At 39.1% G+C, this 16,496-nt stretch overlaps 2 protein-coding genes across 4 annotated transcripts in view; one reads left to right on the top strand and one right to left on the bottom strand.

Annotated features, from left to right (window-relative positions):
- The window catches only part of KDM1B (lysine demethylase 1B), a 42,691-nt gene extending 36,266 nt beyond the window's left edge, over positions 1-6,425 (top strand). Inside the window, exons 21-22 of the mRNA XM_018039181.1 lie at positions 1,001-1,153; positions 4,500-6,425. Of these exons, the coding sequence (XP_017894670.1) occupies positions 1,001-1,153; positions 4,500-4,583 (237 nt within the window). The 3' untranslated portion in view covers positions 4,584-6,425. The remainder of the gene's footprint in view (positions 1-1,000; positions 1,154-4,499) is intronic.
- DEK (DEK proto-oncogene) overlaps positions 6,789-16,496 on the bottom strand; it is a 28,053-nt gene continuing 18,345 nt past the window's right edge. For 2 of the 3 annotated variants that reach the window (XM_018039020.1, XM_018039021.1), the window contains exons 8-11: positions 11,936-12,074; positions 11,457-11,605; positions 8,748-8,816; positions 6,789-8,312 (exon numbers count right to left, since the gene is read on the bottom strand). In XM_018039020.1, the coding sequence (XP_017894509.1) occupies positions 8,301-8,312; positions 8,748-8,816; positions 11,457-11,605; positions 11,936-12,074 (369 nt within the window). In that variant the 3' untranslated portion in view covers positions 6,789-8,300. The remainder of the gene's footprint in view (positions 8,313-8,747; positions 8,817-11,456; positions 11,606-11,935; positions 12,075-16,496) is intronic. The other variant, XM_018039022.1, reaches the window with a different exon arrangement.

A 16,496-nucleotide genomic window follows, 5' to 3' on the forward strand; every position in this document is an offset into this window, starting at 1 on the left:
CAAGATACTTTCTATTCGCCAGTTTACTAAATCTCACCGTCTCTGGAGAGTTATAAATGGCACGATGTATGTCTTTTCCCAATAAAGGAGCAGAAGTAGAAAGAAGAGAAATGACATAATGTACATTAGAAAGAGGGGGGCCCTCGGGGTTCACATGGTGCAGTTATTTCACATGGTGCAGTTCTCTCTCACAGTAGTCCCTCACCTGGGACTTTGTCTCAAAATTTGTTTCCAAATCAATTATTTGGAACTTAGCACACAGTTTGTACAGAAATCTGTTTCACGGTGGCGCTTGGCAGTGGTCAGCCTACAGAATTATCTGAAACTTAAAGAGTGAAACATGACCAGTGTAGCTGTTCTATGGAGAAGCCTGTTGAGAATTCCAGTCAGAGGTCCTCAGACCCTGCCCGTCCCTCTCCTCCTCTGGTCCAGCGCATTCCAGGTGATGAGAAGGGGAACGTGGGTGTGTGTCAGTCGCTCAGTCATGCCTGACTCTTAGTGACCCCATGGACTGTAGCCCGCCAGGCTCCTCTGTCCATGGAATTCTCCAGGCAAGAGTACTGGAGTGGGCTGCCATGCCCTCCTTCAGGGGATCTTCCCAACCCAGGGATTGAACCTGGGTCTCCTGCATTGGTAGGCAGATTCTTTACTGTCTGAGCCGCCAGGGAAGCCCCAGGGAAGAGGAATGCCTGGACTCTTAGCCTTTGGTGATGACCTCTGGTAGGTGGGGAAATTGTCTCTGGCAGAACGACAAGGTGTTGAAGTGAGGAGACGTGTGGGTGTTGGGAAAAGTCAGAAAGATGGGGGAGCGACAGAGGAAGAGACACAGATACAGAGGCTTGGGCAGAGCAACAGGCGGGCAGGAGGGTCATACTGGGAACTGCTGTCCCAGGATGCCACAGGGATTAACTCACTTTCCGGATGGAGGGAGGGCTGTAATCTTAGAATGGTTGGGTTGCACCCAGTCCAAGTCCCTTTCGATCCCTTCTGCTTGACACAGGAGGTCCCAGATCCCACCAAGTACTTTGTCACCCGCTGGAGCACGGACCCCTGGATCCAGATGGCGTACAGCTTCGTGAAGACGGGGGGCAGCGGTGAGGCCTATGACATCCTTGCTGAGGAAATACAAGGAACCGTCTTTTTTGCTGGCGAGGTGGGTTTCATTACTCCGACCCCGATTACTTTCATTTGGATCACTTGCTTTTAGTTGAAGTGGTCTGTGTTCAGAGTTTAAAAGCAACATCAAATACCGTCAAAAGTCTTATGGCAACGAACGGCAGGTACCCTGACAATATTCTCCTCAAATTCCCTGAGCAGCCATTTTTAACTCTTTTTGCTGTTTTCTTCTGGAGTTTACTTCATACCTTAAGATTTTTACTTTGTTGTCTTTGGATTTAAGAAGTTAAGACATCACCTCCAGACTTCCTGTCAGGTTAAAGACTTAGCCTGTTTCATCCCTTCCCTCTGTTTACTTCACAGTTTAATTTTAAATTAGTGTCAGTGCTTATATGATGTGGTTGCTTACTGCTGAGCCAGGAAGGCGACCGCTGATTCTTTTCTTACACAGCTGTTTCCTCTTCAATCATAGTAGCCTCTTCTTTCATTAGCTTAACCCTTTCTATGCTGCTGCTGCTAAGTCGCTTCAGTCATGTCTGACTGTGCGACCCCATGGACAGCAGCCCATCAGGCTCCTCTTGTCTGTGGAATTCTCCAGGCAAGAATACTGGAGTGGGTTGCCATTTCCTTCTCCATAACTCTTTTTATACTGCTTCTTAAACCTCCCCACTTTTTTCTGTTGTTGTTGAGCCATGCCTAGGAATCTTAATTCCCCAACCAGGGATCCAGCTCATGCCCCCTGCAATGGAAACGCAGAGTTGCAGAATGCTAACCACTGGACCCCTCATGCGAAGAGTTGACTCATTGGAAAAGACTGTGATGCTGGGAGGGATTGGGGGCAGGAGGAGAAGGGGACGACAGAGGATGAGCTGGCTGGATGGCATCACCGACTCAATGGACTTGAGTCTGAGTGAGCTCCGGGAGTTGGTGATGGACAGGGAGGCCTGGCGTGCTGCGATTCATGGGGTCGCAAAGAGTCGGACACGACTGAGTGACTGAACTGAACCGAACCACTGGACCACCAGGGAAGTCACAAGCCTCCCCACTTGGTGGACAGCCTGTAGGTTCCATTCCTTGAAACCCCCTTTCCTGACTTCTCTTTGCTCTAGTTTATCTTGGGGACTCCTGCAGTTGTATCCTCCCAGGATTCCTCCTTACCACTTTCCAGGGTTGGGGTTCATACTTCCTAGATCTCTCTTTTCAGTACTTATTGTTGAAATTATGATAAAAAAGATTTCTGGGGTTGAATTAGTTTGCTTTTGCTATTCCCCACCACCCCTTCCTCACCCCCAACATCCATCCAGTTCATCAAAATAGAGTAAATTCTCAGCACTCTTTTCATCTGTGTTCATACCCTAATACCATTTAGGTTATACAGTTCTCCTCAATTCATCTAAGTGTTTTTAATATTTTCTTTTCAGAGTTTTTGAATTATTACAAAAGAATATCATTTTAAAACCAGCTGACTTTGATTTCCTCTTTGGGCTATAAAGCGCCAACTTTGTAGGAACAGAACATAATGGTTGCCTTCCAGGCCACAATTGTCAGCTGCTTCCAAAAGATGGCCCTAATAGGGCCAAAGGGCCACGAACGGGCTTTAGAAGTTTTGACTTTTCTTTGCTGCTTTGATACAATTGCTACCTCAGTTGAGTTGCTTAGTCGTGTCCAACTCTGCAACCCCATGGCCTGCAGCATGCCTGCCTTCCTTGTCCATCACCAACTCCCAGAGTTTACTCAAACTCATGTCCATTGAGTCGGTCCATCCAAGCGTCTCATCCTCTATCGTCCCCTTCTCCTCCTGCCTTCAATCTTTCCCAGCATCAGGGTCTTTTCCAATGAGTCAGTTCTTCACATCAGGAGGCCAAAGTATTGGAGTTTCAGCTTCGGCATCAGTCCTTTCAATGAATATGCAGGACTGATTTCCTTCAGGATGGACTGGTTGGATCTCCTTGCAGTCCAAGGGACTCTCAAGTCTTCTCCAGTTGCTACCTCAGCTTCTTATAAAGGGCTTCCCCAGTGGTTCAGTGGTAAAGAATTTGCCTGCAGTGCAGGACACCCGAGTTCAATTTCTGGGTCCGAAAGATCCCCTGGAGGAGGGCATGGCACCCACTCCATTACTCTTGCCTGGAGAATCCCATGGACAGAGGAGCCTGGCGAGCTACAGTCCATAGGGTCGAAGAGTCAGACACGACTGAAGCGACTAAGTATAAAACCCATTTCTTCTGAGGTTTCTATTACTCCGCTACTCTTTTCCCCTTAGTAATGGTGTCCCCCTGACCTCCTGATCATCCTCCCACTTATTAAAGTCTTTGGCACCAGGATGTTTTTCCATTTCATGTCAGCTGCCAGTTTGGGTAACATGTAACCTAAATTCACATGGAACTTCGTGTTTCTTAAACATTCCTTTTTCTATGACCTGCTGCTGCTGCTGAGTCGCTTCAGTCGTGTCCGACTCTGTGCGACCCCACAGACGGCAGCCCACCAGGCTCCCCCGTCCCTGGGATTCTCCAGGCAAGAACACTGGAGTGCGTTGTCATTTCCTCCTCCATTACATGAGTGAAAAGTGAAAGTGAAGTCGCTCAGTCATGTCCGACTCCTAGCGACCCCATGGACTGCAGCCTACCAGGCTCCTCCGTCCATGGGATTTTCCAGGCAAGAGAACTGAGTGGGGTGCCATTGCCTTCTCCATTTCTATGACCTACTTGACAACATTCTAGCTACTCTTCTCCCATAATCACATCCCAGATTTTGTCTTGGCTGCATGTGTGCTCGTCACTTCAGTCACGTCCAACTCTTCGTGACCTCATGGACTATATATGCCAGGCTTCTCTGTCCATGGAATTTTCCAGGCAAGAATGCCTAACAATGACAGAAAATACCTAACAGTTGTAAATCCAAGCCTAACTTTCCTGTCCTGGTTTGCTTATTCTCTTCCCACTATACCCTCCTTGCAGGTGAGGTTCTCTGTTGATAGTCCTCACCTTTTCTTTCCCTTCTTGTTTGTTACACCTCTTCTTATTAGTAGCCATCCAGCAAAACTCCAGCCAAGGATGGACTGATTCACTTCTTGTGATTGTCTGATGGGAGGGGGCTGTGTCTTACTCATTATTCTTAACTCCAGTCCCTGGCATACATAATACCTTCATGAATGTCACACAGTACTTCACACGAGTGCTGACTGTGTAGAATGAATTTGGTGAAACATGGTGAGCTAAGCCAGAAATGTTCAGGTGCTGTGATGGGTGAGTCGAGTGTTCCTGTGAGCACACAGGAGGGGCAACATTTTAGGAGGATGGGAGAAAAGTTTAAGTTCGTATTATATTTTGATAGTCATCTAAATTTCTTATACATGATCTCGAATTATAATTTTTTTTTTTTAACAGGCAACAAATAGGCATTTCCCACAGACTGTTACAGGGGCATATTTGAGTGGTGTTCGAGAAGCAAGCAAGATTGCAGCATTTTAAATCGAATTTGTCTGGACGCAGCTTTCTTCTGTATCCCAAATGGAAAGGTTTGAAAAACATGTTAGACCTCACTTTGATAAAATCAAACAATCCTCTCTAGGTAGCAAAACTTGAATGTTCTAAGGTGGTATGGTAATATAAACCAGTTTTTACCATTCTGAAAGCATGGGTTACAAGAATCCTTTTTAAGCACTTATATTTAATAGCATTTTCCATTGGTCTGACTAGTGCTAAATGTTCCAATTTCAGAGTAAGGCAGAATATAACCTTCAGTTAAGACCTTGGATATGATTCTTCCATGGTTAAGAGATTCTCTTTAAATCTGACTTTTTTTTTGGCTGACCAATTTTCACACATTGAAAAACCAAGTCAAGCAGGAATCATTAAAAAAAAAACAAAGCCATGTACTTCTGTGACAATTAATCAGTATCTTTGCCAATGAGCCTTAAGATTTTTATATAGTTCTAATATTGACTTTTACTTAAATTTAGGTAGAAATCTTCCCTTTTTGGATACAGTACAAACTCTTCCAAGGTAAATAAAACCTGTATTTTATATTGTACGTATTTCCTCCCATTAGGTGTTCAAAAGAAATTTAAATTCAGGTATCTTTTATAATAAAACATTAGATCTGTGCACTCATTGGCAAAATTTTCAATTCAACAGTACACGTTGTGGTATCATTGAGAATGGAGAAGAGATTGTGTGGTCTTCATACTTTAGACTCAGAATATGGCTATTTTTCTTAGAGCCATGTTTGTGCAGATGGCACATTTTAAATAGCCTTAACTTTGGCAACCACTAGCATAAGGGTCTTGTCAGAATAATTTAATAAAAGTCTCTCCCTACTGCCTCTTTTTAAAATAACTGATTAAGTCTCTAGGAATATTTTTTATAGAATTATGTTTTCAGTATTCCATAGGCAGGTCCACTGGAAAACTGCAGAAAAATGTGAAATATCCTGGGATACATATTACACATTTTATAAGCCATATCTTAAAAGCCTGAGAACATAGTAAATATTTTCTTTTTCCTTCTTTCACTCATGACAAATAAACACTGATTTCAGGGTCTTCAGGATGCCCATCTTGCCAAGAAACGTCAGTTTACAGGTTAGAAATATGGGTAACTTAAGTGCTTTTGTTTTAAAAAGTCTTTGAAGAATTATTTCAGTACGTTGGTCAGCTTAAAAAAGGACTCAAAATGACTTTGAAACCACTTTTCAAAATATTAGGTATTTTTAAAATTTAAAGTCAGGTTGTAAGTAGAAATTGTATTTTATGCAAAGAATATATGGTGAACTTTAGAAAGAGCTTAGACACACCTCCCTCCCCAGAAGTATGATACAACTGAAAGAAAGAAAAAAGCAGTAAATTGGTTTCAAAGTTAACAGGAAAAGGTTGATATTTAGGGTTATCTAATGAAAGTCATTGGTACTGACTGGGAAGTATTCTGCTTCAAGTGTTTCCTGTATTACAATGTTCAAATAGCATGTGTCAAGTGATAAATGCAAAAACTTTAAGTTGAAATGGTTCACAGTCCATTGTTACTTTGGTTTCTGGGCACTTAAACTTGTATAGTGCTATAAGCAAACAAGGGGGGAGACCTATCTAAATAAAGTACGGTAAACGTGTATTTTTAAAAAACCCCTCATTTCCTGTCTCAAGTGACATCACCTAACATTTTGTTCTTTAAGGAGCCACGGTACTTTTTTTTTCTTATTTGAGTATGTTTTTCACTGCTGCCTGAAGATTTTAATAGCAGTGAATATGTATGTGTTTTAACTGCTGACTGTGAACAACTGATTGTGTAAACTGCTTAATAAAACGTGTTTTTCAAATACACTGTGCACTGTAGTGATGAATACACACTCCTCAGCAGAAACACCCTCACCACAGTCTTTCACACACACCAGCTCAATCCCTTCAAACTCCAAACCTCTTTAGACTGTGCAGGTCATAGGCATTACTGTGTATGCTTTTCAAGTGAATGATCACAGTTAAGTTAACTCTGATCAACTTAGTTTTGTGAGAGCACAAGCTTCCCCCACCCCGATTTCTTTGTAATGTATTTTTTCAAAGTAAAAGTGATCAATTACCAGCAATGAGCACTCCAAATTATACGGGCTACAAGGCTAATAAATCCATAAAAAAAAATCTCTACTCTGAAATACATGTTAAGATATCAAATGCAAAGAGACAGAGGTGTTGATTTATTGTTTTTATTGACAAGGTTTATAGGAACAAATCAAGTATTTAAAACCAAAGGCCAGTTCTCAAGTCTCATTTAGTTGTTTATTTCAACCTTTCTTTAATGTCTTAATAACTTTATCAAGAAACAAGTCAAACCTGTGAAAATACCTGTTAGCAGTCAACATATTTTTATAAATTTCTGTACTATGATGCAAAGATATTTTAAACACTCAGTGGTTCATCAAGGGCCTAATTCTCACATAAGCAGCAGTTTTAAAATTCAGAGATTATTTAATAAATTTATTAACACAATCAAAAGACAAAATTAGTCTCATTCAGGAGTGGTCCATGTGTTGATCACCTAGAATCCTGAATGGCCAAAATTTAACACCCCTGATTCTGTGAATATGTTACGTTTCTTTAACGTTAGAAATAAGTCCATCACCTTTGAAAAATACTTTGTCAGATACCCACTACTGTCTATACATTATCATCTTCTGGCATTACACTTGATACTTTCAACCATAATTATAAAGGTGGCCAGGTTTCCAGTAAACACCAGCTTTTAATGTGGGCAAAAGCAGTTAGAAATCAGCATATTTATTTGAAGCCAAACGTGCTTCTACTTGATCCAGATCCCCCCAATTTTTGAAGTTTTGATTTTGGTCTACCCTTAATATAAAATGTATCTACAGACACTTGCGGAGTTAACACTAAAACTATAAACTGATGACACTTCGAGGCAAAGCAGAGAACTAACTATTGCTTCAGTGTTTTCTTCACTGAATTCTGACTTTCACTGCTCCGTCATACCATCTGGTTGAACACTGTCATTTCATAGTTTATAACTGTAAAGATACCTACTTATATGAGTTTAAAAATTGATCTGCACAAAAGAAATAAAAAAACTTTATATACAACAAATTCGTTTTTAAAAATACAAAAATAACATCTGTCACTCCTGTCATGCTGACAATTTTGACATATATATACATGCAGGAGAGAAGTTCCAATTTAGTAATCTGGGCTGCTGAAGCTCATATATTTTTAACATGATGAACACACCGCCACTGGTTTTAACACTGACAGACGTGTATTCAAAATATTTTATCTACTAAATACTGCAACAGTCTCTGCATGTATAAATGCCAATTACCATAGTTTCTGTTCTACTTGATTAAAAGTATGACTTAAGCTAATATTGCGCACATACACTAAAAACTACAACAGTTCAAGAATCTATAGTCTTATATAAAGAAATCCAAAATGTACAAAATACAACTATAAAAGCAAGGGACAATTACTGTAGCCATGCAAAAATTTAAACTAAAAACTGCATAAAAATGCAATTTAAAACGGCAAACGCAATTCACCTAACACTTGAGATAAAAAGGTCAGCAGGAAGTTCTACCAACAATGCTTGCAAAGATTTAGAAAAGGAAATACATTCTCTTTGCTGGTATAATGGTATATAAATCAGATCTTTAGCTCCATGTGCATGGGTCATCTGTCTCTGTCCTCTTTCTCAAGAAATCAGCTGTAACAAAAGAGAATGTGGTACACATAAATCAAAACCTCCCTTTATTTTTAAACTTCTCCTTTACTACTGTGACCTTGGGAAATCAGCTGGGATCAATAGAAGACTACAGCTACTGTTGATTTTCTCCTGCCTTTCACTGGTGGACAGGAAGGACCATGTGCTCAAGTGGTCGCGTGAACTCCTTGGAGCTGACTGCCTGCCCATGTACACTGAGCCTATATCTTCATCTGAGGCCAAGTTTTGTCACTAATGTTCTATTTTTAAGCTCTAAAATGGGGATGAAAATTACTATCTTTTCCTATCTATTTTGAGGAAATTTTGAGCAACAAATATTTAGTGACATAAATATTTTGAGAAATATGCAATATTTACGCGTATTTCTTGTGTCTTGTGAGTCCAAAATGATCAAAACTGCGAAAGCTGGATAGTTACCTCTTTAACAGTTGTTTTTATGAACTCTTTTCTTTCAGTTAAGTCATAAGCAGGATAATTTTCATATACCTATAGTGAAAAGGGAAAACAAAAGTAGATTTAAAAATCCAAGAACATTCTCTCTTTGGATAATGAAGAAATCTGTGCCATGGACAAAGAGCTACATGTAGCTTTGAACAGTACATGCTAACCACCAATGGTTCATTCACCATGTAGAATTCTACAGCAAATGAGTAGTTTTAGTAACAGTGTATATACAGCAGAAAATAAACTAGCGTGCAAATATTTTCAGTGTTTTATATAGTAGGAGTACAGCTGAATTAACAATATACATGCATTAGGAAACCATTTAGAAAGATCTTAGTTAAGTGGATTAAATTCTTTATATTGGTAGGTTACCTGTCATTTTTTAAAGGTATCCTTTTATTTCTTCTCTGTTATAGCATCTAATGCATTTAATTTATGATTTTCAACTCTGATGAATTTCAGCCTCCACATCACTGCTCCATCCCTTCTCCAAAGCTATTATCACTGAGATCCAGTTATATCTTTGAGTCCACTCCTAAATTTTTAGCCTCTAGATTTCTCAACCTGATACTTGCTGCTTAGTTTCACAATGACTTTCTAGTCCTGACCTGCCCATATACACCCGGCTGGCTTCACTCCTACTGTACAATTCAAGGTCAGCAAATGTTTTCTGCAGAAAACGTTTCCAGCTTTCCAATGAGTTTTGGTCACAACTACTCAGCCATGCCACTGCAGCATAAATGCTACCATAGGCAATACTCAAAGGAGTGGGTATGGCTGTGGTACAATGGCCCACAGGCTGTATTTTGCCAACCTCTGCGAACATGGTCAATCACTTACATTACTCTAATTGTTTGCCCTTTGTTCTTTCTCTGCAAAACTCCAACCCTTAATTTGTCTAACTACCAATTTTTCTACGGTTAAGTTCTGGAGGAAAATGTAACAAATTTAAAAAGAATGGTCTTTTATCAACCATACTTGAATAAAGTTAAAAAAAGAATGGTCCTGTTAAGTTCGTGGTATTCAACGTCATAGCCTCCCTAGAAATCCCAAGGAGTTCTAATTAGGTCTCCCTTGCATTCTTACCAGTGGCAACTTTATCTCCTTGTGTCCCACACACACGCTCTCAGTTGAGAAGGCATTACTCTGAATTTCCTCAGCTTTCTAACTTGCCCCTTCTCCAATTCATGTGTACAGGATCCATCAACAGTTCTCTCTCTACCTTTGCAGGGACCATCTCTCAAGGCTCAGGATATTCAGCTTCTCCTTTCTCACAACTGTCCCTTAGCCTAACACAAGCTTCTATTCTCCCTCCCTGACCTTAGTAAATATTTTATCAGCTTGTATCATTCTCCAATTTAATTACTAACACAGAAACTTTAATTAATTCACTTTCCTATTAATTCTCAAAGAGATAACCCTGGCATCTACCATCCTGCAAAACTGCTATTAGGCGAACAATTCTCTCTGAATTTACAGAGTCCAAAAAAACCCTATGTTCTTCTCACCTGACCTCTCCATGTTATTAATAATCCCCTTAAAATTACATAAATGTGTTCACAAAGTCATTAAAATGAACAGTACTTGTCTTCCTTCAACTTTCCTTTCAGTCATCTTCTCTCAGAGGAAACCAGTTATCAGTTTGCCATTATTCTTCCAGATCTTTAGAAATGAGTTTATATACAAACATATGAACGTGTCAAAGGCAATATAGTTTTTCTGTATTTACATAACAGGGAAATACCTGTTTTAAAAACTTGAAAATACCTGGAAGGTTTTTCGATGTTTGAACTGCTACACAGTATTCCAAGAGTATAGATGTACAGTTTAAACATTTCCCTATTGAAGGCCATTTAGGTTGTTTCTGATTTTTCAGTATTACAGACAGGCTGAACATTATTGAAATCATTTTGTGTAGATGTGACTATGTCTTAAAGATAGAGACCTAGAAATGGAATTGCTAGGTTAAAGGGTACTTGCCATTTAAATTTTAACATATTACCTAACTATTCCCCAAAGTTGTTACACTTTATAGAGAATGAGAGTACATTTCCCTATACCACTCCTAACACCTGTCCCAGGGCCTGATGTGTAGCAGAGGCTCAGCTAATGCTGAATAAATTAGAAAAACAATAATCAGTATCTTTAAAAAGTTAGGAATATTCCACCTTTAGTACATTTAACATTTTAGTTTCCTTTTACCATAAGAAACTAGATTCTAAAATCTAATCTCAATCTAGAATATGGAATCATATTCAAGACTAGATCATTTCCTGAGAAGTATCAGAAGAATTTCACAAAAATTTGAGCTAAGAATCTAACCTAGAATCTAACCTTCTCATTTATCATAGTCGTACACAAAGTAAGGTGGCCCAAGAGATTTTGCTTGGTTAAACTAACAATCTAGGGATGCATCAATAAAAATTATTTCCAGGTTAGGAAAAAAGATTACTTATTCCTATGCAGTTTGGAATGTATCACTTCAACTTCAGTCACTGTATACATTCTACTGTTTATAAAATGACTCCAATAGGGCAGAGGTTTTGACTACTTTACTGCAAGTGGTACCCCAGCACCTGCAAGAACAGCTGGCATGTAGTTCTATAAATACTTATTCAATGAATGAAAGCATGTAAGCCTGAGGGATGGGTAAAAGATTTTTTTCAAATAAAAGCAATTTACCTCTTTGCAAATCTGCTTCATTGTGACTTCCTCCAAGTTAGCACTGGCCAATAATTTCTTTACTGTTTCCTTTAACTCTTCATCTGTAGGAGGTTTCTTCAATTTTTTAATTAAAGGTTCATCATCTGAACTATCCTCAGATTCACTTTCTAAAAGTAAGATATTTTATGACATGAAAATAAATTTTTTCTTACATAGAAAAGTAAATTAATATTCAGGACAGATTAGGAAAGATTCTATAAGCATTCATCAGATTCTTCAAAAGGTACTAAATTAAAAAAATTATAGATAGCTCTATAGTACCTATAAAACACGCACTGAAATTTTTGTCAATTTTGAAAAATTATAAACTACACAAAACTGGTATACTCCCCTCAATGTTCTTCCGTTTACCTATTTTTCATATATGTTTAAAAACCATACTATAGCATATAAGTTGTATCTTTAGGGTTGCTGAAAATGTGTTGTTTCTAACATACCTTTTTTGGAACTATTTTGATTCTTCTTGGTGGTACTGCTATCTGCCTTCTTAACATTAGCACCTTTTACAGATTTTTTACTTTTAGAAGTGGCTTTCTGTTTGGGCTTTTCTCTTTTGGATGTCTTTTTTGGTGGCTGCTGGAAATAAAAACAAAGTATATATATTGATGAGTGATTAACTGCCATTCCTCTACTTTCCACACCCCTCAACAATACTAGAGAAACTTAATTGGTCAATATCACCAGTGAAAAATTATTACTAACTGTCCACTCCTGAGATGAATAACATTCAAGGAACTTAATTTTATCCCAACACAGGACTAGTCAGGTGAGGTAAAGAATCAAACTTTAAAAATAATAGGTGCTCACATTTCTTACACACTATGGAGAGAAAACTTTATATGCAGAAGACTTTACTCTTGGGGGAAAAAACTGTAAAATATAAGTACTGTTACTATTCTATTATTTATTATCAATCTCTCCCAACTAAAAGGTAAGTTCCAAGAGAACAAGTATTTTTTTGAACTTTTTGGGTTCACTGATGTATCCCTAACTCCTAGAATAGTGCAAAGTAGTTTCTCAATAACTTTTTATAAACATATGAGGAAATGAAGGCTCAGAGAGGTTTTGTCCAGTCACATGATAAAATAAAGAGCTTCAAACAGATCTCTGGATAATCCGGATCCTGTTTTCTTAAACACTAACTCAGCTAATCAAGTAAAAGCAAAATACACACATATGGAGATTAAAATGACAAAATTACAGTTAAAAAAAAATCTTTAGTGTGTCAACTGCTCAGCTGTGTCTGACTCTGCAACCCCACTGACTGCAGCCAGCCAGGCTCCTCTGCCCATGGGATTCTCCAGGCAAGAACCCTGGAGGGGGCGGTCATTACTCTATGTGACAAACTCATGGTAGGAATTCAGTAAAGTATCTTTTTCATAATGTAAGTGCTGGCACAGGGAAACAGTGAAAGCCAAGTAGTAACAAACTGTAGAAACTCATGTGTTTCATCTTGAGCAGAGAGGCAATCAGATAAGTCACATCACGTGCTTTAGCCTTACAGGTGCTAAAAACCACTTCAGCTGCCCTGAATATAAGATACTGGGTATAGGAAAAAGATGTTAGGTACTTTGGAAAACAGGGAATCTCAAACAGACAGACCTTGACATTGCAACAATAGACAATTTTTGGAAGTTAAGGCAAACAAGATCACCTAGGACTTGGGAGGCAATGAAAAGAGGCCCTGGGAAAACTGAGGAGGAAAGTAAAAAACCACACCCACTTAAATTCTACATGACCTTTCAAGTTTTCCTTAGTTCCATTCCCTCTCCTCTATTTAGGAAAATTTCACTCACAAGTCTAAACCTCTCTCAGCAATCACCTTCTCCAAATCTTTCAGCCAACCTGATTAATTGGCAGCCACCACAGTACGTGACCTACAATTTATTTGCTCTGTCGTTATGGAAGATTTTGTGAAGCAGTGAATTAGAATACAGGTTTTTAGAGCCAAACTTCCTGATTCAAGTCCTGACTTCACCAGACAGCAATTCTGAATTCTCAGACAAATCACTTATTCTTCCTGTGTCTGATTCCGCATCTGCATAGTAGAGGTAATAATAGTAGACTTGGCTAAATTTAACATTCCCCCACTCCCACATCTTAGACACTGGGATACATTTTACAATCTATATTTAAATGATGCCTTCCAGGCGCTGCAGATTCGACCATCTATGGCCGTATCTGTAGAACTTCTGTGAAGATCAGATGAGTAAATACATAAAAGGCACCAAAGAAAACATTTAACGTATTTATGTGTTTCAAAGTGTAGGTATTTACATGTCTGTTCCCCACTACATTGCAAGTTTCTTAGGGGCCTATCTGATAATCTCCATGAGAAGAGACACCTATCTAATTTAGCTCTGTCCCTGAAAACTACAAGAGCACCTGCCATAAAGTAGCCACTTCAATACTTCTGGCTATGGTCATCTCTATATCATTTGCAGGATCTGGTTTATCTGTACTTTGAACCCAGAACGTGGTTAAAAATTAAAAGGAAAATGAAAAAGGCATTTGTACAGCACTGCTTTCATATACACACGCTCACATGACCTAAAAAAACAAAGCAAAAAAAACAACAAAAAACCCACAATGACAAACAACTGACATTACTATAAATGAGGAAAATACATCTGTGCAGTTAAGTGAAACAATGCCTTACAGCTAGGAAGAAGCAAGACCCGGTTAGGTCCAGTGTGCCTCCTACTGCACTAGCTGCTTAAAGAGGACCAAAGCAGCTGCAGTTTTCTGTAAGCCACAGGTCAAATTACTGAACTGAACCAGTGCAGCAGTCAATACCATGATCTAACCCACTGTTACATACAAATGTTACTGATAATAACAAAGAATTAAAAGTGCTGGGAGAAAATACAGAAAGGCAACAAAATGTAACCAAACTCAGTATTAGGGCTCTCTCTGGCCCTTTCCTCCAAACTCTGTATGGGCTCCAGGATCATTTCTCTACAAATTTTTTTTTTGGTGATGCTAAGATGGGCCTTTCATGTAATTCAATTTTGTATCATTTTCTCCAAATCCGTTTCTTTCCTTATGCCAACCTCTGTTTATCCTTTATGGCTCAGATCAAACTGTAACCTCCTGTGAGGTTTCCCTCTCTGGATCTTTGCTCCCTACCTGCTCATAGACAGAAAGAAATACTCCAGCTTGAGCAAACCACTTTCTTAACTCTTTTTCCCATACTTTTCCCCTCCTAATCTTTGACCTCTCCCCTCCTGCCAACTAGACTGAACGGCTTAACACCGAGACTCTATCTTGTTTCTTGATCTCCACTGCCAAGTTTAGAACTACCACTTAGCCGTTGCTATGTAATTATTTGGAAAATTGAGATGGGAAAAGATCCTTGGAGACAACTTTTCAAGATCTATTCTAATTCCAAGGTTCTATTTCATTAGAATCACTCTGCTTGCTAAGACATTTTTTTCTATCAATAGCAGCTAGCCAAACTTTTTGATTTTTATTATCAGTCTTTCGGCACAACTTATCTAAATAGATTGTATACTTTAAGAGAGAGAAAAAAAATTAAGGGTGGGGGCTGGGGAGGACCTATGTATTTCTTAAAAGCCCCACAGCTTACTCACCTAGCTATAAACTATGTAAAATGAGAAAAATGTATGGTCTAGGTCTGTCACCAAGCCTTTTCTATGAAGTGCAAATAGTAAATATTTTAGCTTTTGCTGGCCCCTTATGGTCATTGTTGTACAGTCTTACTCTTTTGTCTTACAAATATTAAGAAACTGGAAAAATCACCCTTGGCTTCTAGGCTGTATGAAAACTGGATCTGCATACAGGCCATAGTTTGCCAACTCCTGTTCTAGGTCATGAACTATTGGAGACACACAGAGAATAGGCAGAATCAGAAATCAACAGGCTGAAATTTACACCAGCAGACGTGGATATATGCCCATGTTAAACTTTCCTAAAGCTACTGCTTAAAATCAGATTTGGATATAGAGCTGAAGACAGAAGTATATGAACTAGCAGCTCTGGAAAGTTGGATAATTAATATCCAAAGCAAAAAATAAGAATGTACCACCTTCTCTCATGGAGTCAAGACTACACAAGGTACAAGATGTAAAGGACAAGGCACATGTAGATTCTCAACAGTATCCTCCTTGCTGTCGTTAGTCACTCAGTCGTGTCTGACTTTCTGTGACCCCTTGGACTGTAGCCCACCAAGCTCCCCTATCAGTGAGATTTCTCAGGCAAGAATACTGCAGTGGGTTGCCATTTTCTTCTCCAGGGGATGTTCCTGACCCAGGGGTCAAACCAGGTCTCCTGCATTGCAGGATTCTTTACCGCTGAGCCACTGCAGAAGCCCATCCTCCTTGTCATGCACCAATAAAGGCTTACTGAAAGACTGGTAGCTCTCCCCACCTAAACAGTCAGTTCTTGGAAGACAGAAGCTATGTCTCTTTTTCTCCACTTAGCAAAATGCTCAGGTAGAATAAGCAATCATTTTGAAGGAACAAGAATGCTGAATCTGTCCCCAGAGGTTGTATTACTCACACAACAAGGCCCAGCATGTGGGTTCCCTATAGTCTGGCTTCAGTGTATACTGCTCTAGCTGCTTTCCTTCTGGACAAACCACCTAATCACAGACACGTGTGTAGTGCCTTTCCATGCCCCATCTCTGTTCACATGTGCAACTTTCTTTTCTATCCCCAAAGTCAATTACAACTGGTTTTCTTCCAGCGTCTTCCCAAAGCTTTCCCTCATCAACACAGAGAGGCTCTTTCTTTTAAAATCCTGTACCAAGTAGTACTCATGATATTTGGGTAGAAAATATCTTCTGTAACCCCAACAGCACATAGCACACTCTCAATTTATTGAACTGAGCAACTGAAAGTGATTACATTAAAAACTAAGATCTGGCCTATTTTAAGTCTTTTAAAAAATACTTTGAATATTTTAGTAATTATAATAAACACATTATGTAGCATAAAAGGTTGGAAGAACTCATGACAGTTAACACCTTTTGCATTT

The sequence above is a fragment of the Capra hircus genome, chromosome 23 (genome assembly GCF_001704415.2).
Source record: "Capra hircus breed San Clemente chromosome 23, ASM170441v1, whole genome shotgun sequence".
Lineage (NCBI taxonomy): Eukaryota > Metazoa > Chordata > Mammalia > Artiodactyla > Bovidae > Capra > Capra hircus.